The sequence below is a fragment of the Microcaecilia unicolor genome, chromosome 2 (genome assembly GCF_901765095.1).
Source record: "Microcaecilia unicolor chromosome 2, aMicUni1.1, whole genome shotgun sequence".
In the NCBI taxonomy this organism is placed as follows: domain Eukaryota; kingdom Metazoa; phylum Chordata; class Amphibia; order Gymnophiona; family Siphonopidae; genus Microcaecilia; species Microcaecilia unicolor.
The window spans coordinates 100,274,986-100,300,783 of NC_044032.1; the positions used below are offsets into that span (position 1 = coordinate 100,274,986).

General features: G+C 44.6%; 1 protein-coding gene across 1 annotated transcript in view; it reads right to left on the bottom strand.

Annotated features, from left to right (window-relative positions):
• Positions 1-24,920, bottom strand: part of PDE4D (phosphodiesterase 4D) — a 490,210-nt gene extending 465,290 nt beyond the window's left edge. Inside the window, exon 1 of the mRNA XM_030193159.1 lies at positions 24,856-24,920. Coding sequence (XP_030049019.1) covers positions 24,856-24,920 — 65 coding nt within the window. The remainder of the gene's footprint in view (positions 1-24,855) is intronic.
• Between the last annotated feature and the right edge of the window lie 878 nt (positions 24,921-25,798).

The window sequence follows — 25,798 nt, forward strand, 5'->3', positions numbered from 1 at the left end:
CCAACAACCATTGAATTATATTCAGATGCTCACAAAAATTCTATGTAACAAAACTTATCTGAATATGATGCTCAGTGTTGTCCATGCACCACGGCCGACTATGACCAGAGTTTCAAACCTTCCTCAGGGTCCGTGGCGAATCGCATTCACTGCACTGGCCATCTGGAGCTTCAGAATTTCAGCTCTTCTTTTAAAACAAACAGGAGGAAATATTTTTTCACTCAATGAATAGTTAAGCTCTGGAATTCGTTGCCAGAGGATGTGGTATCAGCAGTTAGTGTGTCTGGGTTTAAAAAAGGGTTTGGATGAGTTTCTGGAGGAAAGGTCCATAGTATGCTATCGAGACAGACATCACTGTTTGCCCCTGGGATTGGTAGCATGAATCTTGCTACTATTTGGGATTCTCTCTCGGGTAGTTGTGACCTAAATTGGCCACTGTTGAAAGCAGGATACGGGACTAGATGGACCATTCATCTGACTCAGTATGGCTATTCTTATGCTCTTATCCCAGAAAACCTGTACGTGCTAAACAGCAGGTGTAACTGTAAGCCCATGAATTCTTTGTAAGCTCATAACTTCCATATGCCTACGTTTTGAAAATCTGTCAAAGGCTGCACAGTTTTACAGGTGCACCCAACTATTGACTTCCAAAGAACATCCCTGTGGAAGAAGCTGGAGAGGGACCACCTACTACTTTTTAGCCACAGAAGGGCGCCACAGTGCTTGAATGCACAAAGGGAGGGAATGGGGCAGAAAAAGAGCTCAATTGGGAAAAGTCATGTAGGAAAGTAAAAGGCCCTAAAGGAGCGAACAATGCAAACAAATGAAGGCCTGCCAAACAGAGGTTTCAAATGCTATCTCAGGTAGATCAGAAATGCTGATATCCCTGTCTGTTGTGCATTCACTTGCAAAAGGTGCCCCTTACTGGCAAGGGTTCACATGTGGAGAAATGATACAATCTTCAGGCATTAGCTGAACCTTTGGCTTCATGACTACAGTAACTAGGCCATCAGTCGATCTGAAGGAGTGACAGAGAGAATCTCATCTACAGTGACGTAAATCAGCCTTCAGAATGAAAAACAGCTGTTATTGCACTTCTGATTAAGAATTATGAGCATCAAGAAATCTGTAGCTGACAGATGCTGGATGTATTACTAAGAGTGGCTTTCCATTTTGTTCTTCTAGGCTTTTAACTACTTTATCTACGTACATTACACATTCCACATTTTAAAATGAAAACAAAGAGTTGCAGGAGGAGAGACAGCCGATATTATACATGAAAAGAGAACAAAAATGTTTCCTTTAATTGTAAAGAGAGAGTTTGTGAATATTTCTTGGGCAAAAAATATAACAAGAAGTGCTATATTTCTCTATAATTTGCAAATCTGTTTTATTTATTCCTATGTAGCAGGACAGCATAGTGTGCCCTCTGTGTTCAGACAGAAGAATATTCTAGAATGTCTACTCCTAATCTGACCTGTCTGGGGTATGAGGTAATGGAGAGTTGGACTACCTGTCAGTCACTGGTTAGGGGGTGTTTATGTTTCTTTTTAACTTGAATTTTTTAAAAAATTAAATTGAGCATAATCATACAAACTGGAAACGGTACAAATACAGTACTACACAGAACTTCCAGGTGCTGGAAGGGAACCAAACTCCTGCAAAGGAAAGGTTTAATTCTGACCTCTAAATCCCAAACTTCTCAACTATCGGGCTTTTAGGTGAGATACCTGATAATCTCTTTAATTTTAATGCTTATTGCTTATTAAATTTAATTATCACTGTGAAACCTCTCTTTCTTTCTTTCTTTCTTTTTCTTTCTTTCTTTCTGTTCCTGCCAAACTCTGATAGTGAGGAGAGGCATAATTATTGGGAATATTTAGATTTATTTAAAAGGAAAGTTAGTAATATCTAGGGCAGTTTTAAAAGTTAAATCAATTGAAAATTCTTTGCTGAGACTGAACCATTCGGGTCCATTCAGCTAGAGTATTCCCCAGATAACAGCACTTAGCTGACACTTTTGGGACCAAGATTTCCAACAGAGTGGACACCCCGGAGGGAGTGGAAAACATGAAAAAAGATCTGAAGAAGCTAGAAGAATGGTCTAATGTATGGCAATTAAAATTCAATGCAAAGAAATGCAAAGTGATGCACTTAGGGAGTAGAAATCCAAGGGAGACATATGTGTTAGGCGAGGAGAGTCTGATAGGCACGGACGGGGAGAGGGATCTTGGGGTGATAGTATCTGAGGACCTGAAGGCAACGAAACAGTGCGACAAGGCGGTGGCCGTAGCGAGAAGATTGCTAGGCTGTATAGAGGAGGAGTGACCAGCAGAAGAAAGGAGGTTTTAATGCCCCTGTATAAGACGTTGGTGAGGCCCCACCTGGAGTATTGTGTTCAGTTTTGGAGGCCGTATCTTGCGAAGGATGTTAAAAAATGGAAGCGGTGCAAAGAAAAGCTACGAGGATGGTAAGGGATTTGCGTTCCAAGACGTATGAAGAGAGACTTGCTGACCTGAACATGTATAGGAAACTGGAGGAAAGGAGGAACAGGGGTGATATGATACAGACGTTCAAATATTTGAAAGGTATTAATCCGCAAACGAATCTTTTCCGGAGATGGGAAGGCGGTAGAACGAGAGGACATGGAATGAGATTGAAGGGGGGCAGACGAAAGATGCCAGGAAGTATTTTTTCACAGAGAGGGTGGTGGACGCTTGGAATGCCCTCCCGCGGGAGGTGGTGGAGATGAAAACGGTAACGGAGTTCAAACATGCGTGGGATATGCATAAAGGAATCCTGTGCATAAGGAATGGATCCTCAGAAGCTTAGCTGAAATTGGGTGGCGGAGCAGGTGGGGGAAGAGGGGTTGGTGGTTGGGAGGCTAGGATAAGGGAGGGCAGACTTATACGGTCTGTACCAGAGCCGATGATGGGGGGGGACTGGTGGTTGGGAGGCGGGAAATACTGCTGGGCAGACTTATATGGTCTGTGCCCTGAAAAGGACAGGTACAAATTCAAGGTAAGGTATACACATATGAGTTTGTCTTGGGCAGACTGGATGGACCATGCAGGTCTGTTTCTGCCGTCATCTACTATGTTACTATGAGCCACCGAAGCCGGCATCCCATACATGCTTAGTTGTCAGTGGCTCAAGGATGCTGCCCCCGTCTGCCAAGCTCAGCAGAAGGGAGTTCTGGCCAGCTTCAGAGGAGATCCTTTTCTAGTAGGACTTGGGGATCCCCATCAGCTACAGCAAGGGTCAGGGCTGCTATTAGCCATGCTGGGGCCCAGGGCAGAAAATAAAGAAGCCCCCCCCCCCCCCCAATTCCCTCTCCGCCTCTTCTCCAATTTCCTCATCTGCCATTACAGTCGCACTGACAGACCCTCACAAATTACAGAACAAGGGATCATGAATTAGAAATAAAAATATGTAGACAAAAATTGAACTGGGAACCTCAGCATGTACTGCAACACTGGAGAAATAAAAAACAAAAATGCATTTCCTTTTCTACTGGACACAATAAAAAGACATCCGTTATGCACATCTCCTAAAGCTAACATGTTCCATTTAAAAGATTCAAAATAAAATTATTTTTCTACCTTTGTTGTCTAGACTTTTTTTTTCCATCAGTTGGTTCCAATTTCTGTTTCCTGCATTTCTGTCTGTCTTCTGCTAATTATTCAAGTGGCTGCTGTCCATTTGTCTTTTCTCTCCTCTCGTTTCATTTCCTCACTACACCAGCCTCTGAAATATTGATCTTTCCATTTTAGCTTTTTCCTTTCTTTTTTTTTTCTTTTCTGCCTCTGTACACTCAAATTTCATCCACTTTCTAAATTTTTTCTTTCTTTTTACTTTTCAGATATCTATCACATTTCCATCTCCTTTCACCCACTAGCTCTTCCATTCTCCATCTCTCTCCTTCCCAGGCTTCCATTCACTTCCGTCTTCAATCTACACACCATTACCATATTTCTACCCCCTGTAATCACTATCCTCTCATTCATTTCCTTGCCATCTCCTCTCTATGGGCCTCTCCCACACGCTTTCCACCATTCCCAGTGTCTCCCTCCCTCCACCCTTCTAGTCCAGCATCTGTTCTTCTCCCCTCCTCACTCTCGTAGCATCTCCCTATCCCTTCTACCCCCACCACCTTCCTGTCCCATCTCTCTCCCCTCCCCCATTGTCCAGCATTTCTCCCTTTCTCTTCCCTACCACCCATTGTCCAGCTTCTCTCCCTCACTCCCTTCTCCCCCTGGTTCCATCTTCCCTCCTCCTGTGCAGTATCTCCCCTTTCCTCTCCTCCACTTCCACATCCAACATTTCTCCCTCTCTCTCTTTGTCCACTATTTATCTCTCTCTCTCTCTCTGCCTTGAGCCCCTGGTCCAACATCTCTCTCTAACCCTCCCCCCCCCCCCCCGCCATGCAGAATCTCTCCATCCTTCCTTCCTCTCACCTCCATGCCATGTTCAACATTTCCCCTCTCATCTCTCCCTCCCATCCCTCCACTTCCATGTCATAAGTACATAAGTAATGCCACACTGGGAAAAGACCAAGGGTCCATCGAGCCCAGCATCCTGTCCACAACAGGGCCAATCCAGGCCAAGGGCACCTGGCAAGCTTCCCAACCGTACAAACATTCTATACATGTTATTCTGGAATTGTGGATTTTTCCCAAGTCCATTTAGTAGTGGTTTATGGACTTGTCCTTTAGGAAACCGTCTAACCCTTTTTAAAATTCTGCCAAGCTAACCGCCTTCACTACATTCTCTGGCAACGAATTTCAGAGTTTAATTATGCGTTGGGTGAAGAAAACTTTTCTCCGATTTGTTTTAACTGTACTACACTGTAGTTTCATTGCATGCCCCCTAGTCCAAGTATTTTTGGAAAGCGTGAACAGACGCTTCACACCCACCTGTTCCACTCCACTCATTATTTTATATGCCTCTATCATGTCTCCCCTCAGCCATCTCTTCTCCAAACTGAAAAGCCCTAGCCTCCTTAGTCTTTCTTCATAGGGAAGTCGTCCCATCCCCGTTATCATTTTAGTCGCCCTTCGCTGTACCTTTTCCAATTCTACTATATCTTTTTTGAGATGCGGCGACCAGAATTGAACACAATACTCAAGGTGCGGTCGCACCAAGGAGCGATACAACGGCATTATAACATCCTCACACCTGTTTTCCATACCTTTCCTAATAATACCCAACATTCTATTAGCTTTCCTAGCTGCAGCAGCAGCATACTGAGCAGAAGGTTTCAGTGTATTATCGACGACGACACCCAGATCCCTTTCATAACATAGCTATAATTTGGGTTCTTTTTTCCACATGCATCACCTTGCACTTGCTCACATTAAACGTCATCTGCCATTTAGCTGCCCAGTCTCCCAGTCTCGTAAGGTCCTTCTGTAATTTTTCACAATCATGTCGCGAGTTAACGACTTTGAATAACTTTGTGTCATCAGCAAATTTAATTACCTCGCTAGTTACTCCCATCTCTAAATCATTATAAATATATTAAAAAGCAGCGGTCCTAGCACAGACTCCTGAGGAACCCCACTAGCAACCCTTCACCATTGTGAATACTGCCCATTTAATCCCACTCTCTATTTCCTATCCTTCAGCCAGTTTTTAATCCACAATAGGACATTTCCTCCTATCCCATGACCCTCCAATTTCCTCTGTAGCCTTTCATGAGGTACCTTTTCAAACGCTTTTTGAAATCCAGATACAATATCAACCGGCTGCCCTTTGTCCACGTTTGTTTACTCCTTCAAAGAATTGAAGTAAATTGGTCAGGCAAGATTTCCCCACACAAAGCCGTGTCCAACACTTTTTCCTCTCTTGTCCTTTACAACTCCTATGCAGCCTTTCACTCCCTCTCCCTCTCCCCATCCCACCCTACCCATATCCAACAATTCTCCATCTCTTTTCCCCTGCATCTCTCCATTCCTCCCCATGTTGAATAATTATTACTCCACCACACCTATAGCATTACCCAGTCTTACTCCCTCATCCCAACAGTGCTCCTGTCTCTCCCCCCTCCCCCACCCCCCCCCCCCCACCCCCCCCCCCCCCCCCCCCCCCCCCCCCCCCCCCCCCCCCCCCCCCCCCACAAGCTACCCGCTGACATGCTGCAGGTTTTGGCTTCCTGCCCTGCCTTGCTTACTATCTCTGCCAGACCAGCATGCTGCAGGTTTTTTTCCCTTCCTCTCTCCAACCACCCGCTGGCATGCTGCAGATTTTTCCCCTCTCCCCCCAGCCACTTGCTGCAGGCTTTGTTCTCTCCGTCCCCTAGCCACATGCTGCAGGTTTTTTTTCCCTTCCTCTCTCCAACCACCCGCTGGCATGCTGCAGATTTTCCCCTTCCTCCCCCCAGCCATCCATTGCAGGTTTTTTTCCCTTCCTCCCCCCAGCCACCCACCAGCATACTGCAGATTTTTCCCTCTCCCCACAGCCACTTGCTGCAGGCTTTGTTCTCTCCGTCCCCCTAGCCACATGCCAGCATGTTGCAGGTTTTTTTCCCCCTCCTTCCCTTTCCATCTTGTTGGGCAGCACGTGGTATAATTCTACAGCAAAGCTGCATGGTACCGGGGCTGTCTGCATGCTGCTGCGACTGCTTCCTTCCAGCTGGCCCCACCTTCTCCAATACTCTTTCTGAGGAGGCGGGGCCAGCGCAAAAGGAAGCGTCGCAGCAGCATATGGACAGCCCTGGCACTAACCAATTAAGTGCTGCTGAAAATTAGCAGTTAGCTCTGAACAGGCAATCTGAGTTTGAAGAACACCCAACAGAGGTCGAGCCTTGAAAGCAAGTCCTTTCTGTGCACCTCACTCCCCCCCCCCCCCCCAAAAAAAAAAAAAAAGGAAAACAGACCTAAGGGTCAGGAGTGCTAAGTGCCAATCTCTAGCCACCAAGAACCCTGATTAGCATAGAAGGATCACAGCTTCACGGTTGCAGATGCATAAGTCGTACACACATAGCTTTCACAGTGAAATTACTAGCAAAGTTTCAAACCAAAATCATGCATATTTCCATTTTGAATATTACCTGCTCTGACCATCCACATATTTCTCAGGTTAATCTACACACATGCACAAATCAATCGCCATCAAAAACACTGAAACCAATTCATACCACTCCACATTATGAGGAAAATTCTAAGAACATAAGAATAGCCATACTGGGTCAGACCAATGTTTCATCTAGCTCAGTATCCTGTTTCTAACAGTGGACAAGCCAGGTCACAAGTAACTGGCAGAAACCCAAAATAGTGGCAACATTCCATGCTACCAATCCCAGGGCAATCAGTAGCTTCTCCCATGTCTGTCTCAATAGCAGACTAAGGACTTTTTCTCCATGAACTTGTCCAACCCTTTTTAAACCCAGGTACCACTAACCGCTGTTACTACATCCTCTGGCAAAGAGTTCCAGAACCCAGCCACTTGTTGAGTGAAAAAAAAATATTTACTCCTATTTGTTTTAAAAGTATTTCCATGTAACTTCCTTGAGTGTATCCTGGTCTTTGTAATTTAGGAACAAGCAGTGGCGTTCTTTGGGGGGGGGGGGGCGGTGGGGGCGGTCCGCCCCGGGTGCACGCTGCTGGGGGGGGGTGCGCGCACGCCTGTCCTTCATTCGTTCCATGCTCCTCTGCCCCGGAACAGTCCTGTTCCGGGGCAGAGGGAGCATGGAACGATCAAAGGACAGGTGCGCACGGCACCCCCCCCCCCAGCAGCGTGCACCCAGGGGGGTTCTTCGCGGGGGGTGTCCTTTCGCCGGGGGGGGGGGGGGGTCGCACTGCATCCGGGGGGGCGGGGCGCATCGGCGATCCGCCCATGTGTCAGCCCCCATAGGAACACCACTGGGAACAAGTAAAAAATCGATTCACTACTCATTCTACACCACTCAGGATTTTGAAGTCCTCAATCATATCTACCCTCAGCCGTCTTTTTTTCCAAGCTGAAGAGCTCTAACCTCTTAGCCTTTCCTCATATGACCTTTAGCATTTTGGTCACTCTTCTTTAATCTTTTCTAATTCCACTATATCTTTTTAGTCACCAAGAAGGCACCTATTTGGAGCAGTGGCGTAGCTACGTGTGGCCTTAGGGGGCCTGGGCCCCCGTAGATTTGGCCCTGGCCCCCCTGGCGACGATCCCCTTGAACCCCCCTCCCGCCACAACCCTCGTCCGCCCTGCCACCGCATCAGATACCTCGTTTGCTGCAGCCGAAGAGAGTCTTCTTTAGTTCAGCGCCGGAGTAGCACCTTCGTTCAAGGAAGTTCCTACTGTGATCAGCTGTTTCTGACGCCTTATGTCCTGCACGTAAGGCGTCAGAAACAGCTGATCACAGCAGGAACTTCCTTGAACGAAAGGCGCTGCTCCAGCACTGAACTAAAGAAGACTCTCTTTGGCTGCAGCAAAAAAGGTATCTGATGCGGCGGCGGGGGGGGGGGCGGCGGCGAGACAGGGGAGGGTTGGTGGCGGGAGGGGGGTCCAATGTGGCGGCTGGTGGGGGCGATGGCAGTGGGGGTTGGTGGCGGGAGGGGGGTCCAATGTGGTGGCTTGCGGCGGCTGGGGGGGCGACGGCGGGGGGGTGGCTAAACAGTGCCCCCCCACCTCGGGCTCTAGCCCCCCCCTCCCAGCGAGGTCTGGCTACGCCCCTGATTTGGAGCCTAGTCTATAAGGGAAAGTAGGCACAGCAGGGCAAAAATGTGCCCTTTATTTTAGGCAGGACCACTAATACCAGCACTAGAGATGGTATAAACAGTTGATGCTTAGATTTCTAACAAACACACAAATTATAGTATATCATTTATGGCACATAACTACACCACACACCCTACATTCCACCCATGTGTACACCCATCTTCAAACTACGTGAACATTGTATTTAGATACAACGATATAGAATGGTGTGTAACTGGAATATTGGTCTTTTCCATAGAGTGCACATAGACATGCATCTATGCCGATATCCGGTCAATTGTTGGCATATCTTCATAGAATTACCCACTGTATCCACCACCCGCTCATATTAGTTCCATGTAAAATCCATCCCTCTCGGAATATTGGCACCAACTGATTCATTTTAGCTTCCCTCCACCACCCCCACCCCATGACCTCTGAATCCTCCTTCACTTAACCAATCAAATTTAGCCAGGCAATGAATTGACCAATTACAACTTAAACTGTCACTGCAGCAGAATTTCTAAAGATAAAGATATGCTGGTTAAACTCCTGAACTGGATAATCTTCTAAACAGTGCCTCTTCCCCCATTTTTACTATATCTGTATCTATCTAGATACAGATTTAGATAGAAATTTTCTTCCTCGTTTATTGATGCCATATCTTGTGGGACCTTTATTTTCTGAACCAGTGGTCTATTTCAGACCATCCACATCAGCACAGAGCACTTATCCTCAGCACACTGGAATAGATAGGACAACATTAAAATCCTGCCAGTCTCACAGAAACACGAAGTAGAAGTATACGCACTTCATTAACAGGCCTTTTAGGATCAATTAAGCAAATATTTTTTTATTCCTGATGGGCGGCCTGGAAATCATTGTTTCCACAAGTAGAGCTCACAGGATGAGCTCTGGGAGGTGCAAACTAGAAAGAACCTGTACAGCTGAGTTCTGCTTCACAGAAAGCCACTGAGCTCTAATCAGTTACAAAGTGAGAATGAAGACCATTCATTGAAAATGCAGGTAAAAGCAGGCCTGCTTAGGAGCTGTGCAAAGCTAGCCCATTTAATGCCCTCCCAGCTAACCTTAGGACTCTTGTATTACATGTACGCATTTTTTATCAGGGGTGTCCAAGTGTAATCCTGGATGAATGGAATGCATCTGGTTTTCAGGATCTCTCTAATGAATATGTGTATTAATAATAATAGGGCTACTATACTTATTCAAATCAACAATCTAAATCAATTTTCCTATAAACTATTGTTGATCTGGATTTTTAATTCTATGTTATCTATGTTTAATTCTATAGAAATTTTTTCTTGGCCTTTAAGTCCTTTCGCAAGGACACACCTTTATCTCTCTCACTGCTGACTATTCAATGCTCCTCGACATGTCTATTGCGTTCCACTAATGATCATCGCATGGTCTAACAGGACCCCGTTTTGCACAAATGGAAAGTACTCGCCATAGGCTTTTTTCTTTATAGCCCCATATCTGTGGAACTCCATGCTATTATTCATACGCAGCGAAACCAATCTCAAGAAATTAAAGTACTCTTAAAATCATGGTTGTTACAGAGTGAGTGAGACATTTCTTTGGGTGCTGGTTCCCTGGGAAGGAATATGTACGATATAAGTTCTACTAGATACTCTTTGTTAATAGTGTAGCTCTCTTGGTAAGTAGTTTTACTTTTCTATCTGATTATGTAGTTCTTTTCTGTGCTTTTAATTTCTTTTGTAACCGCTTTGATCTGTCTGTCAGTTAAGGCGGTATATCAAGCCCTAAATATAATATAACTAGCCGTTAAGCCCATTAAAACGGGGCGAGATTTCCAGCTACCCTCCTTGCCGCCGCTCCCTCCCCCCTCCGTGCCGGCCCCTGCACTGACCTGACAGTGCCTCTCACCTCCGTGTGAAAGCGCTGCAGGCAGCAGCAGATCGCGTCTGCTGCTGCCTGCAGCACTTCCAGGACGTCATCACGTCTTGATTGCGAGGGCGGGACAGAGAGGGAAGTCTCTACTGTGCATTTGCAGGTGAGTCGTCACTTGCCGTTTATATGTTTTATATAATATAATATAGGTGCTCAGTACATCCCATAATTCCTCACTAGAATTTCATGGTGTTATGATAAGAATCATTGCACCCTTAGCATTTAACTATTCTTAATCTTTGTATTGAAAAAGGCATAACAAAAATAAATTTGTACTTATCTTGAGCATATATGCTTCAGGGATTCTTCGCTTTGTAAAAATCTATCTCAGATTGACAGACTGGGATAGAGTTTTACAAGGAGAAGAATCCATGAAGTGTATTTGCTCAAGATAAGTACAAACTTATTTTTTTTTACACCTTTTGTGATACAAAGATTATCTAGCTTATTTTTGAAAGGGAAGGACGCCCATCTTCTGACACAAATTTGGAGATGGGCGTCCTTCTCCCAAGGTCACCCAAATCAGCATAATCGAAAGCCAATTTTTTGCATCCTCAACTGCTATCCGTCGCGGGAGACGACCAAAGTTCACGGAAGCGTGTCGGCAGTGTACCGAAAGCGGGACTGGGGCGTGGTTAAGAGATGGGCGTCCTCGCCCGATAATGAAAAAAAAAAGAAGGGCATCCCTCACGAGCATTTGGTCGACTTTACTTGGTCCCTTTTTTTTCCACGAACAAGCCTCAAAAAGGTGCCCAAACTGACCAGATGACCACCAGAGGGAATCGGGAATGACCTCCCCTTACTTCCCCAGTGGTCACCAACCCCCTCCCACCCTAAAAAAAAAATTAAAAACATTTTTCCAGCCTCTATGCCAGCCTCAAATGTCATACCCAGCTCCATCACAGCAGTATGCAGGTCCCTGGAGCAGTTTTTAGTGGGTGCAGTACACTTCAGGCAGGCGGACCTAGGCCCATCCCCCCCACCTGTTACACCTGTGGTGGTAATGTGAGCCCTCCAAAACCCACCCGAAACCCACTGTACCCACATGTAGGTGCCCCCCTTCATCCCTAAGGGCTATGGTAGTGGTGTACAGTTGTGGGGAGTGGGGTTTTAGGGGAGGTTGGGGGGCTCAGCACCCAGGTAAGGGAGCTATGCACCTGGGAGCAATTTGTGAAGTCCACTGCAGTGCCCCCTAGGGTGCCCGGTTGGTGTCCTGGCATGTTGAGGAGGACCAGTGCACTATGAATGCTGGCTCCTCCCATGACCAAAGGGCTTGGATTTGGTCGTTTTTGAGATGGGCGTCCTCAGTTTCCATTATGGCCGAAAACCGGGGATGACCATCTCTAAGGTCGACCATCTCAAACATTTAGGTCGACCATCTCTAAGGTCTACCTAAATGTTGAGATTTGGGTGTCCCCGACCGTATTATCGAAACAAAAGATGGACGCCCATCTTGTTCGATAATACGGGTTTCCCTGTCCCTTCGCCAGAACATCCTTAGAGATGGTTGTCCCCGTTCGATTATGCCCCTCCACGATTCTCAACTGAGCACCTATATATTCATATATTTATATAATATTAGTAAAAGAACAATCTATATAAATATATATATATAAATAATTCTCACCTCCAATTCTGAAGCTCACTGTGTGGCAGGGAAACACTGAAGCCCTGTACTGTTGTAGGCTGTCAGCACCACTCACTCTCACTCTCACTCATACACCCGCCCTCAGCCACGCCCCATCCGGACATAATTCGCAACCCCAACGTTCTAATGAAGCCCCCAAGCTCCACCCACTTCCGTGAAGGTTTCGTAACTTCATGGTGGTGAAGCCTCTCCACTGCCCATGTCTCTCTGTCACGTCCTCGCGTCGAATGTGATGACATCGAGGACGGAACAATTTCGGGGAACGAAAGGAACGTGAGAAGAGAAGTTTGCCTCCATCAGCAGAGGTACGCATAGGCTTCGGGGGAGGTTTTCCAGACGAAAGGCTGGTGTCCAGAGGGTCGTGCCACGGGGGGGGGGGGGGGGGGCAGGCAGTAATGCCAAGAGGGGGGGGTCAACTCGGTGGGAGGTGCGTGAACGGGGCCTTGAACTGGGAGGGAGGGGGTCTGCAACTTGCCAGGGAGGGAGACATGGAGGACAGAGGGGGGTATGGAACTCGGCAGAGAGGGAGGATGGGTGGGGATTTCCCTTGCTAGCGCCCGTTTCATTGCATTTCGAAACGGGCCTGTCTTACTAGTTTTCTATAAAGATTTTTATGAGATAAGTATAAAATTTTAACATAGATCAAAAAATCAAGATCAACGATAGTTATTAGGATAATAAATATGCATGAGATATATTTTCATATTAATTTCAGATATCCTGAAACCTGACTGGGTTGTAGCCCTCTGGGATTGCAGCTTAATACCTCTAATTTAAAGGGCTAGTGCCTACTCATCAAGGAAGACCAAAACATTTCTTCTTTGCAATGTCGGACTAGTCTGTGCAGCAATGGATAGGGGAAAGGGCTTGATAAGATTGCCTTTCTGTGGTTTTTTGCAACTACATTCAAAGACCAGGCGACCCTCAGGAGCAGAAATGCTGGCTTCAGCCTAACTCCTGGTAAGCCTTTTCTGGGCTGGGAGGTGCGTGGTAGAGGTGCCCAGCGCTCCCACCAGCTACCTTCCAGGTGCCGTGGAGGACTTGCAGCCCATCTGCATATCCTCACAGCGTTCTCCGGGGTGACTCCCAGGTCCACTCCGATCTGCTCATGGACTTTGCTCCAGGTGCCCAGCACTCCCACCAGCTGCCTTCCAGGTGCTGTGGAGAACTTGCAGCCCATCTGCAATCCACACAGCCTTCTCTGGGATGAATCCAGGTCCACCCCGATCCTTCCAGGGCCTTCACTCCAGGTACCCAGGGCTTCCAGGTCATGGTGCCTTTTGGCTAAGATCTGGTGACTCTCAGAGGGAGGAATGCTGGCTTCAGCCGAACTCCTGGTAAGCCTTTTCTTGGCTGGGAGGTACATGGTGGAGGTGCCCAGCACTCCCACCAGCTGCCTTCCAGGTGCTGTGGAGGACTTGCAACCCATCTGCATATCCTCACAGCCTTCTCCGGGGTGACTCCCAGATCCATCCCAATTCTCCCAGGGCCTTCGCTCCAGGTGCCACAGGCCATCAATACACTTTGTATTTTCTCCCAATTGATTCTTATGGCTCCAGTATGCTTTCTCTTCTTGGTACTGTCCCTTCCCAATCTCTTTCTCCATCTGAAACCACTGGATATTGCAGGAACACATTGCCCACCTTATGTTTTCATCATCTCACCATCTATTTTGTCTTCTCCCTTCTTCTGAGCTCTCAACCTTCAACATTTCCTTCCTTCCATTTAACCATCTCCATTCTATCTGAGTACATCTCGCCTTCTTCACTGTAATCATGCCTCTCATACTCTCCTCCATACTCTGTTATCCACTGGGGATATCAATCTCAATCCTGGTCCTCCACATCAGCTCTCATCCTATTCGTGGAGGTCACACCGTGATATCTCCAATCTAATTTCTGTTGCTCTCCTCCCCCCTTCTTCCCTGCCTTTCTCATGTGCTCTGTGGAATGCCCACTCTGTCTGCAATAAACTTTCCTACATCCACAACCTCTATCTCTCATACTCTCCATCTACTTGCCCTGAGACTTGGATTTGCACTGAAGACTGTGGCCCTGTGTCATGGAGGTCACCTTTTCTCCCATACTCTTCACTGGTTGGCTGCAGAGGTGGTGTCGGGCTACTACTTTCACCCTCCTGTAGATTTCAACCTCTTCTTCCACCTCAGTCTCACTACTTTTCTTCCTTCGAAGTCCACTCCATCTATCTTATTCATGCCTCTGCCTTTCTGAGTAGCAGTCATTTATCGACCCCACGATAAGTCCCTTTCTTCCTTTTTCACTGACTTTGATGCCTGACTTTGATGCCTGGCTTTCCTTCTTTCTTGAACCTTCATCTCCTTCCCTTATTCTTGAGGATGTTAACATTCATGCTAATTATCCCTCTGACTCTTATGTTTATTGCTTTAACATCCTCTTTCAATCTTCAACTATGCTCCACTACCTCCACTGACCAGAATAGCCACTGTCTTGATATTATCTTCCTCTCCAACTGCTAACTCTCCAGTTTCTGTACCTCAGCTCTTCCCCTCCCTGACTATCATCTGATAACTTTCACACTTAAACACCCTCCTCCCCAGTCCTGTCCAATCTCCACAAATACATTTAGGAATCTTCAGGCTATTGACTCTTCTACTCTGTCCTCCAGTGCATCAAATCTCTTCTCTACCACTATGTTATCCAAGTCTGTCAATGATGCTGTCTCTTCCTATAATACTATTCTCTCATTTGCTCTGGATACTCTCGCTCCTCCCATTCCCTGTTCTGTAAGGCATTCCACACCCCCCAGCCTTGGCTGAACTCTAGAATCCGCTACCTACGTTCCTGTGCCCGCTATTCCGAATGCCTGTTGCTGAAATCCCGTGCCCATGCTGATTTCTTACATCTCAAATTCTTGATGACCTTCCTCCAGCCTGCTCTTTCATTTGCCAAAAAGGACTACTACATCCAGTTGACAAATTCTCTTGGCTCAAACCCTCAACGTCTCTTTGCCACACTTAACTCTCTCCTCTAACTGCCTTCAGAGTGCACCCAGAGAAAGGACAGATCCCGAGGAAGCACCCATGGAGGTGAGAGCCAAACACGAGAACCACTGTGGGTACACCTGTACGACAAAGCGCTGATCCACGTGCCCAAACACAGTGGTCTGTGGGCAGCTCATAAGGTCCCGGTTGAACCAATTAAAGACTTCAAAATATATTCCGGAGAAACCAAAACTTCTGAATACTCCCCGGGAACACAGAGAAAAGCTGATGCAGCTCTGCTGCAACACATTTGCCAAACAGGAAAGTCCACACAGTTAAGTGTTCTCTCTGTTTTTGTAGACTAATATTTCTGAAGAACTTCATGCTTTATGTAATGGAACTGGGATTTATATTGCCTTCAATTAAATGACTCTGTAATGAAATATGAAAACAAAACAAAAGATAAAAGAAAAATCCTACTGTGTTATCAATTGTGCCGAATCTTACTATTTTGCTGATACTATCTGCTAGTACTGTCTCGCTAGCATAATATAGCAGTACTAATATATAATAATCTAGATATCTTATACTATATTATACTATCTAGTTATTATCTGCTGTTGTTATCTTGCTAGCATAATAGTACCAAAATGTAATAATCTAGATATCATGTACTTACAATACCATCTTTTAATTATATGTATGATGATATGTTGATATCCTACTAACCCACATACACCCACTTTCCACCAGATATTTTACTAGATATCTTACAGCATGATTCTATTGAAAATAATTATTACCATCCATTCACTCGCTACAACTGAGGCAATACTTAAACCCCCCTCAACTGAACACAACATGACACCACTCCTTCAACACAACCTAAGTACTCACATAATACCCACTATCTCACAAAACAACAACCGCAGAAACCCACCTACAACTTGGATACCATCCTCAAAAATAGAAACAGTCCCACACAATCCCAAAACACCTAAAAGGAGACAACTTATCAAAATCAACCCATCTCTCCACACTGCTGATCCACATCTATCTGTTCATATAGGACATATCAATGCCAGATCAGTGGTAAATAAAAGCGAAATCATCACAGACTGGATCACCTCAGACAACCTTGACCTACTCTTCATTACAGAAACCTGGATCCGCAATCAGAAGATCCCATCATAAACGAGCTATGTCCTCCGAACTACAAAATATCACACTGGCCTAGAAAAGATAAAAGAGGAGGAGGAATCACTCTCATCTATAGATCCAACTTCTCTGTAGAACCCATATCAGAGTCCATTTCAGCTCAACTCGAAATTGCCTCCATAAAACTTTAGGGAGAAGGATTCAAAATGGCTGCCGACTAGATCGGACGCTCAGCAGCTCTTGGAGAAGATGCCGAAGAGAAGGGGCCGTGTGTCCTCCTCAGCTGCGCCGCCACGGCAAAATCCTCAATTAATACAATCTACTATGACCGCTCACCTCCTAAGAGCCCAGATACCGAGGACGTCGAGAGCGGACCCGCTAAGTCTATCGGGTGGAGAGGGAAACACTCCGGAGACTTCTGGGTTGGAGCTATCGCTCAGCCCCGATGCTAGACCACCTCCCATGCAACCCTCGGGAGTGAGCACGTCAACGCCGGTTTCCTGTGGGACGCCACTGACGAGTGAAGCAGTCCAACGGACCGAGGAGGGGAGTCATCAAGCGGAGAATGCAAGCCTAGGAGAGCAAGGCGCCTCCGGAGGGCTAGAAATAACATCTAATTACCAGGATTTGACAGAAGCTGGAAGTGAAAATAGAAAGCAACAATCCACAGAAGTTGCAGAGGTACAATTTCCTTTTATTCAAAGACCCACTGAAATTACAATGGAATCTCTTTGGACATTGATTGTGGACTTGGGGAAATCCTTAAGCCCACAAATAAAACAAGTTTCACAGGACATTGTTAGTCTTGACCAAAGGGTTCAAGTAGCTGAAATTAGGGTAGAGACTATGGTTACCCGACAAACAGAAATGGAGAAAGATTTGAAAATTGTACAGTTACATCAAGAGACTATGATAAAAGATTTGTGTACTTTAAGGAGACGAACTGAATTTCTGGAGAATGTAACTAGAAATAATAATATCCGCTTTTTGAATTTTCCTAAAAGAATGGGGGTCTTACCAAGAGAAATGCTTAGGAAGTATATTACAGAGATACTAGGTGTTTCTGAAGAAATGGTTCCTCCATTTACACAAATATATTATTTACCCCCAAAAAACCAAGTATCTCAGACAAATGTCCTAGATATCTCGAGGATTTTAGAATCCTCAGATACTGAATTAGTAAGCCCCTCTACTTTAATTGCCACTGTAGCCTTATCACCGGATAAAAACTGGCTGATGAGGCTTTTCTTCAAAAATAAAGATAAAAGCTTTCTTGGTTTGAAGGTCCAACTCTTCCCGGATGTTACTAAGGAAACTCAAAAACGTCGTCAGAGATTTTTACTTATGAGACCTGCTGTACTTCAGATAGGGGCAACATTCTTTTTAAAGTACCCCTGTAAATGCCTAATAAAGTATGAGTCTAATAAGTATGTATTCTATGACCCTTGTCAGCTATCATCTTTCCTGGTTGCAAAAGGACAGGGGAATAATTAGATCATAGTTCTAGGTTTAAAAATAAAAAAGGGTATCTTTAATGAGTAACCGATCTAATGTGATTTTCCTTAAATTATGTTTCCTTTATTTCCTATCGTAAATTTTGAATCTCTGTAATGTGGACTTTAATCAACTTGCTGTATGTAGTTGTGTTAAAATAATTTATTTTTTCTTGTTTGAGAATGTACAGCATAGTTATTTCTTGACAAGTATTCATTCTTGTTTAATGTTATATGTAAATGAATAAATAAATAATTAAAAAAAAACAAAAACTTTACAACCCCACGCTATACGAACACCTAACCTACATACTGTTCTATAGACCTCCCAACAACTGGAACCACAACCAAACCATATTCACGGACTTTATATCAAATACATGTGTTAACAACTCCAATATATTACTAATAGGAGACCTAAACCTTCATTTAGAAGACTCCAACTCTGCCCATACTCGAGAATGCAAAGACTTCCTCCAACTCTGTGATTTCAAACTTCCTCCAACAGTACCAACCCATATCAAAGGGCACTCACTCGACATCATCACACACAAACACTCTTCAGACCAAAACTTCCTCTCATCAGACATCCTCTGGACCGCTTCCCCCTGGTCCGACCATCACAAAGCAACCCTATCCATACAATGGCAGAAAAAAGACCAACCCAATCCACCTGACTCCATAACAGTTAACCTCAGAGGACGAATTGACAAAGAAACATTCTGGCAACAAATCTACAACAACAACTGGTCAATAGATCCAAACTCAGACCACTTCCTCACAGAATGGTACCACAGATGTGAACTTATTCTGGATGAAATTGCCCCGCTACATACCAAAACTCTACACACAAAGAAAAATCCCTCACCTTGGTTCAACGACGACCTAAAAAAACTAAAGAAAGAAACCAGGAAATTAGAAAAAACTTGGGTCAAAACAAAAACCGATCTCACCCTGAATGAGTGGAAACAAACAGAAAAGAAATACAAGAATGCCACTAAACGAGCCAAAAAAGCATACTTCACAAAACAAATCACAGCCACCGGAACAGACTTAAAAAAACAATACCAAATTATAAAGAATCTTCTCAACACGAATCCAGTAACAACTTCATCCTCAAACTGTCCATCCACTGACCAGATGGCCAAATACTTCAATGATAAAATCATCAATCTATGCAACACAATTCCCCATGATGCCGCCGATATCGATATTTTCCTTGACGAACTCGACCCCAACTCAGGAAAGATCCCGGCAGACCGCTCCTGGACAAACTTTACACCCCTCAGCACGAACGAAATATCCACAACATTATCCAAACTCTCCAAATCTCACTGCCACCTGGACCCATGCGTGAATTATCTAATGAAAAAATGCCCCAGCACGATTCATTATGGACCTCACCACCCACCTAAATTTCCTACTCCAACAAGGATCCTTCCCCTCCGAACACGGCAATATTCTACTCACACCAATACCAAAAAAACCCAAGAAACTAGCGAAAGACATCACTAACTACCGACCTGTGGCCTCCATCCCTCTACTAACTAAGCTAATGGAAAATAGAGTGACCTCCCAACTCAACGAATTCATACAAAAGTTCTCCATACTACATGAGTCACAATCAGGTTTTCGACCTGCACACAGCACAGAAACAGTATTACCCACCTTAATATCTAAGTTCAAACAAGAAATTTAAATTGGCAACAAAATACTTCTTCTGCAGTTCAATCTATCCAGCGCATTTGACATAGTCGACCACGATATTCTTACAAAACTATTGGACAAATTAGGAATTGGCGGAAACATCATTAAATGGATAAAAAGTTTCATTACCACCAGATCCTATCAGGTCAAATCAACATCATCAATATCATCTGCATGGTCATCAAAATGTGGAGTCCCCCAATGATCGCCTCTATCCCGATCCTTTTCAACCTTATGATGATTCCTCTTGCTAAATCCCTATCCAAATCTGGTCTAAACCCCTTCATCTATGCAGATGATGTCACTATATTCATCCCTTTCCAATCCAACCTTGAAGAAATCTCTGATAAAATAATCATTGGCATGAACATCCTAGCCTCCTGGGCCGACGCTTTCAAGATGAAAATGAACAAAGAAAAAACTCAATGCTTAATCCTCTCATCACAACACTCCACTCCCATCCACCCTGATCACCCCTGATGTTACAATCCCAATATCCGACAACCTAAAAATCCTAGGCGTAACGTTAGACAACCACCTGACTCCAGAAACTCACGCAAAAGCCATGACGAAGAAGATGTTCAACATGATGTGGATACTGAAAAGAGTAAAGCCATTCCTCCCCCCAAAACCTTTCCGCAATTTGGTACAGTCCACAGTACTCACCCACGCTGACTACTGCAACAGCATCTTCATTGGCTGCAAAGCCCAAATCTTGAAAAGACTTCAAACCGCCCAAAATACGGCAGACAGACTCATTTTTGGAAAAGCACGATTTAAAAATGTAACACCACTCCGTGAAAGACTCCACTGGCTCCCCATCAAAGAACAAATAAACTTCAAAGTCCACACAATGATCCACAAGATCCTCCACGGAGAATCTCGAAGTTACATGTCCAATCTGATCGACCTTCCAGCCAGGAACGGGTCCAAATCTTCTCAAACATATCTTAATCTACACCTTCCCAACTGCAAAGGTCTCAAATACAAAACCTACTACACATCCAACTTCTCCGTCATAGGCAGCCAACTGTGGAACTCCATACCAAGATGCATCCGATCTACCAACGAACACCTACCCTTCCAAAAGCTGCTGAAAACTTACCTCTTCAAACAAGCCTATCAAAAAGACCCAACTTAATTTTAAGCACCTAATACACACCATTAACACTACCCATACTTCAACCCCTCCCCCACACCTCTTCCTCTTTTCTACTCTATACAACTATGTAATCTTTGCTATACCTCTGTACCCATACATTGTAAGCCGCACTGAACCTGCTATTGAGTGGGAAAGAGCGGGGTATAAATGCTACAAATAAATAAATAAATTCACCTCCAACTCCCCCTTCACTTTCTCCCCAGATTCTGGCTGAGTACTCTCAAGATAAGGTTCACAAGATTAAACTTGAATTCTCAACCAAGTCACCTCCACCTCTCCTTCTCTAAGTCCATTCTCTCAACCCTCCTTCAACTCCTGCCTCCTTTTCTTCCTTTTCTGAAATCACTGAAGAGAAAACTGCACATTTTCTTTCCTCCTCGAAACTAACTACCTGTCTCTCTGATCCTATTCCCACCCATCTACATAGCACTATCTATCCTACTGTCACCTCTTTTATCTGTCATATTCTCAACCGTTCAGTTTCCACTGCTACTGTTCCTGATGCCGTAGTCACACCACTGCTCAAAAAATCTTCACTTGGACCCTACCTGTCCTTCCAATTATCGCCCCATCTCCTTCCCCCCTTTCCTATCCAAGATATTTGAATGTGTTGTTCACCGTCATTGTCTTGACTTTCTTTCATCTCAGGCTATTCTTCATCCACTTCAATCTGGCTTTCGCCCTCTTCATTCAACTGAAACAACGCTTGCTAAAGTCTCCAATGACCTGTTCCTGGCCAGATCCAAAGAATCACACTCCTGCCCACTGCCGCTACTCTGTCTCTTGTTTGCTCTTCTGCGCCACGCCGTGTTTTAAAAATGGCTGTGAGGCTTCCGGCAACAGGGTAGTGTGTGAGGGTTGTGGTATGCGGGAGGGGGATGGCAGTGACGGCAGCAACTGCAGCGGAGAGGGCAGCAGATTTTGGCACAGTATAAGACAAACCAATGAACTGCATTTATAGCCTATTTAGTTATGTTTAAGAAAATGAGAGATCTGCATGAAATAAAATATTTTTTATTTTGACTTACGCAAACCACTTGTCCCTGAAACGTGCTCAAAACAGAATAATCAATTTGTACAAAAGAGATGAGGTGAAGATGTGATTCCATGTGCCTCAATGAAAGGAGAGTTTAATTTTACTTTCAATCTTTATAACACCAGGCTTTCCAAAGCAGATTACAGCAAAAGTTAAGATGAACCCATCAGTAAACAAGATATCCTCACTGAAATTTGACCATACTGTATTGTAACCTATACTAACCTATAAATGTACTCACTCTGCTGCTCCCCAGTATCTCTCCACACTCGTCCTTCCCTACACCCCTTCCCATGCAGTCTGTTCCCTCGATAAATCCTTCATATCTGTTCCCTTCTCCGCTACTGCCAACTCCAGACTTCGCTCCTTCTGTCTCGCTGCACCCTACGCCTGGAATAGACTTTCTGAGCCACTACGTCTTGCCCCATCCTTGACCATCTTTAAATCTAGATTGAAAGCCCACCTCTTTAACATTGCTTTTGACTTGTAACCACTCGCCTCCACCTACCCTCCTCTCCTCTTTCCTCTACACATTAATTGATTTGTTTGCTTTATTTTTTGTCTACTAGATTGTAAGCTCTTTGAGCAGGGACTGTCTTTCTTCTATGTTTGTGCAGCGCTGCGTACGCTTTGTAGCTCTATAGAAATGCTAAATAGTAGTAGTAGTAGTACTAGTAGTATAGAACAGTGTAGAAAAAGGAGCACAAAAAATAGCCTTTATTAGTGGTTTTTCCACTAGCTACAATAATTTTTTAAGCAGTTTTAGTGATATTCAATTTTATTTCATGATAATTATATCTACATATGGGAAGCTTTCAAATAAATTAAAAAGCTGTCGAGTGAAAAAAACAAACAAACTTTTGTTCTTCACCTTTTAAGGCACTGGGTTGAAAAAGGGGACAGGGTGGGAGAAGGAGGGAGGGAGGGAGAAAAGAGAAAGGAGATGCTGGACTGGGGGGGAGGCGCAAACTGATAGTTTACAGGGGGTGTCACAGACCCTAGCACCAGCCCTGTTCAGTACCCATGTTTTATCATTCCCACCTTACTAATTCCCTTATCCCTTATTTGTCCTGTTTGTCTATCCTAATTAGATTGTAAGCTCTGTTGAGCAGGGACTTTCTCTTCATGTCCAGTGTACAGCGATGCGTATGTCTAGTAGCGCTATAGAAATGATAAATAGTAGTAGTGGTTTACATAGTATATACAGGTACTTATTTGTAAGTGGGGCAATGGAGGGTTAAATGATTTGCCCAGAGTCACAAGGAGCTGCAGTGGGAGTCAAATCCAGTTCCCCAGGATCAAAGTCCACTGTACTAACCACTAGCCTACTCCTCCACTGACCAAGTCATAACAACTCAAGCCAACAGTGACCAAATCATAACACCCCCACCACTACAGCAAACATGGAACGATCAGCTGGGAATATCTGACTATTCTACCACATGAAAATCAGTCTGACAAAACACACACAAATGACAGACAGACATTCCAATGACCACGTTCATTTCTGACCCTTAGAGCACCAGAAGGTTCATTACATCGCCCACATGATCCCAGCTATAGTAACAGAGCTGCCAGGAATCTTACTGAGTGATGAATAGAAAGAACAATATGCACTAAAGGCATGTGGAAGAGAGAACCAGCTCCAAGTCCATTTATGTTATACAGTATGTACCTCACAGAGCACGCAAGAGTAAAGTGGGAAGTCCTGTGACAGCCAATTCATAAGTAACACCATGATCACCTGTTACAGTGCCGTCAGAGGATCAGAAGCAGCTTCTCACTTAGCAGTGAACAGCTTTATTAAATGAGAAAACAGAGATTGGACGCCAGTACTTCCACCATTTCAATGTGAAGTTCTTAGGTTCTCATTCCTTTTAATGAACAATCGTTTTCATTGTGGCCTCTAAGTACATCTGAACCACACAGCGCTGCCAACACATGAGATGTGAACAGAAGGGACAAGGAAAAGGTGCCAAGATATTCAAGTCTATTCAAGCTTCATTTATATAGGAAGGAAGGCAACCCCTGAACTCTTGTAAGAAGTTTTTAACTTTCTTCCTGCAGGTGGAAGAAAATAACACGAGTTTGTGAATGCTCTTTTTTTTTTTACAATTCCTGGTGTTAGACGTTCAGGGGCCCAGGGCAGAAACTGGGGAGGGGGCCCCAAAGCTAGTCTTTAGTCTATGCCTTCTTCAGCTTGAGGCAGGTTTGGGAGCCCTTTGCGGTGTGGAGGCCTAGGGCAATTGCCTTGTTTGCCGCCCACCAACGCCGGCCCTGTGTACATTGTAAGTGGGTCGCAATGGGGGCTGCAGGACCCATTGCTTTCACCAAAATATATAAATTTAGCAGCTGGAAATCACCACTGGCTTGATGCTTTTAACAAGAAGTTAGACGAATCGCTGCCATTAACCCAAGCCAAACTGCACCATTCATTTTCTGTTTCAAGAAATAATTACTAGAGGCAGAGAGATTAATTATTTGTGCCAGACACATTTATACAGCCCGGATGAATGGCAAATGAGAACAGCACATGCCTGTAACGAGATGTTCTACAGCTGGATACAGCTCCGTTCTTAGAGAAGAATAGCCAAAGAGAGCTACACAGTTACTGCTTGAGAAAACAGCTAATGAACACTTGCCTGTCACATCTGATTCCCAAATAAAACACGAGTTCACAATAAATGCCAAATTCGTACTTGCCAAGTACTTTTCCCCAACGCAGTCAACATTCCACCTAAAAAGTACAGCACAGGGATTTAGAAATCAGCAGTAAAGATAAGGATAACACAGCGAAGATGTGTTATCTACATGCCCATCTTTCGACAACAAAAATCCAAACCCCCGAGCTGATGTAATTTACAGTACTAAATCATCACAGACAGAACCAAGGGAAAAGGAACCTATTACTGAACCTTTTAAAGTAAGAATGAGAGAACAGAATTAGCTTTTCTCCTGCCATTTACTGTTACAAAGATAGAGGACTTGGAAACCTGCTGCTTTTCATGGAAAGGGCAGGAAATAAACTGGAAGTGTAAAAGGCAGAAGGTAAAACAGGAAAATATGTCTTACCTATGCACATCTGCAGCCTTTAAGGAGCTGGTGGACCTTGATCGTGGCTTCATAACAATACTCATTTTGAGAAATCTTCAGGTAGTTTTGCCAGCAAAACTTCAGCTGTGCTGTGCTGTACATCCTATGTATTCCATGGCAAAAAAAGGGGGGGCTTTGTGAGTCCCAAGCACCATCCTGGCAGTACTTTGTGCTGAAAGACCCTAGCTGATCAGAAACTGTTGCAGCCTGGCTCTTTCCTTGTTCTCACTGGATATATTCCAGCCCTAGGCAGGCTGCAAGGAAGTGACACTGTTTTCTCTCCGCCGCCTAGTACTGTCTAGGGAAGAACAGTACAGTTTGAATCTGTTCTTCATTCAGGTCACATGGGAGCCGAGGCAGCTGAAAGAACCCTGTCTTGCAAAGTGCAATAGGCGGTTTTAAGGTCACTAGTCTGATTCCAAACCTACTGGGGTGCAGTGAAAGCAAACACAGGTGAACTAGCACCTCTCCAGCTCTGGAAGTACAGTGTTAGGTCACCATGAAAGACCAAAGACTGGGATCTGTGAATGTGGTGAAGCCCAGCACAGGGATCACACCTCTAAAGATAGTCTCTCTACCCAATTCTGCATAAGATAGAGCAGCAGTGAGGTGCTGCACTGAGCCTGCAGCAGTATTCCTCCAAAGGTACAGTCTGACGTTAGTGGGAAGACAGTTGAAACACTTAGGTTAAAAGAAAGCTGTTTGTTAGTGACCTGAAACTAATTGCCATTGTGCCTTAGCTGACTCAACAAGACGTCTGCCCACAATTTCAGAAGAAACCTTGCTACTGCTCTGTCTGTAAGACCTGTCTGAAATATGATCGGAAATCCTCAAACTTATCTGTGCTTGAATCAGCAGCTACAGTGTGCTTTTCAAATAATGACATTACTAATTTGAACAAACGAAAATATTGTTGTCAGTG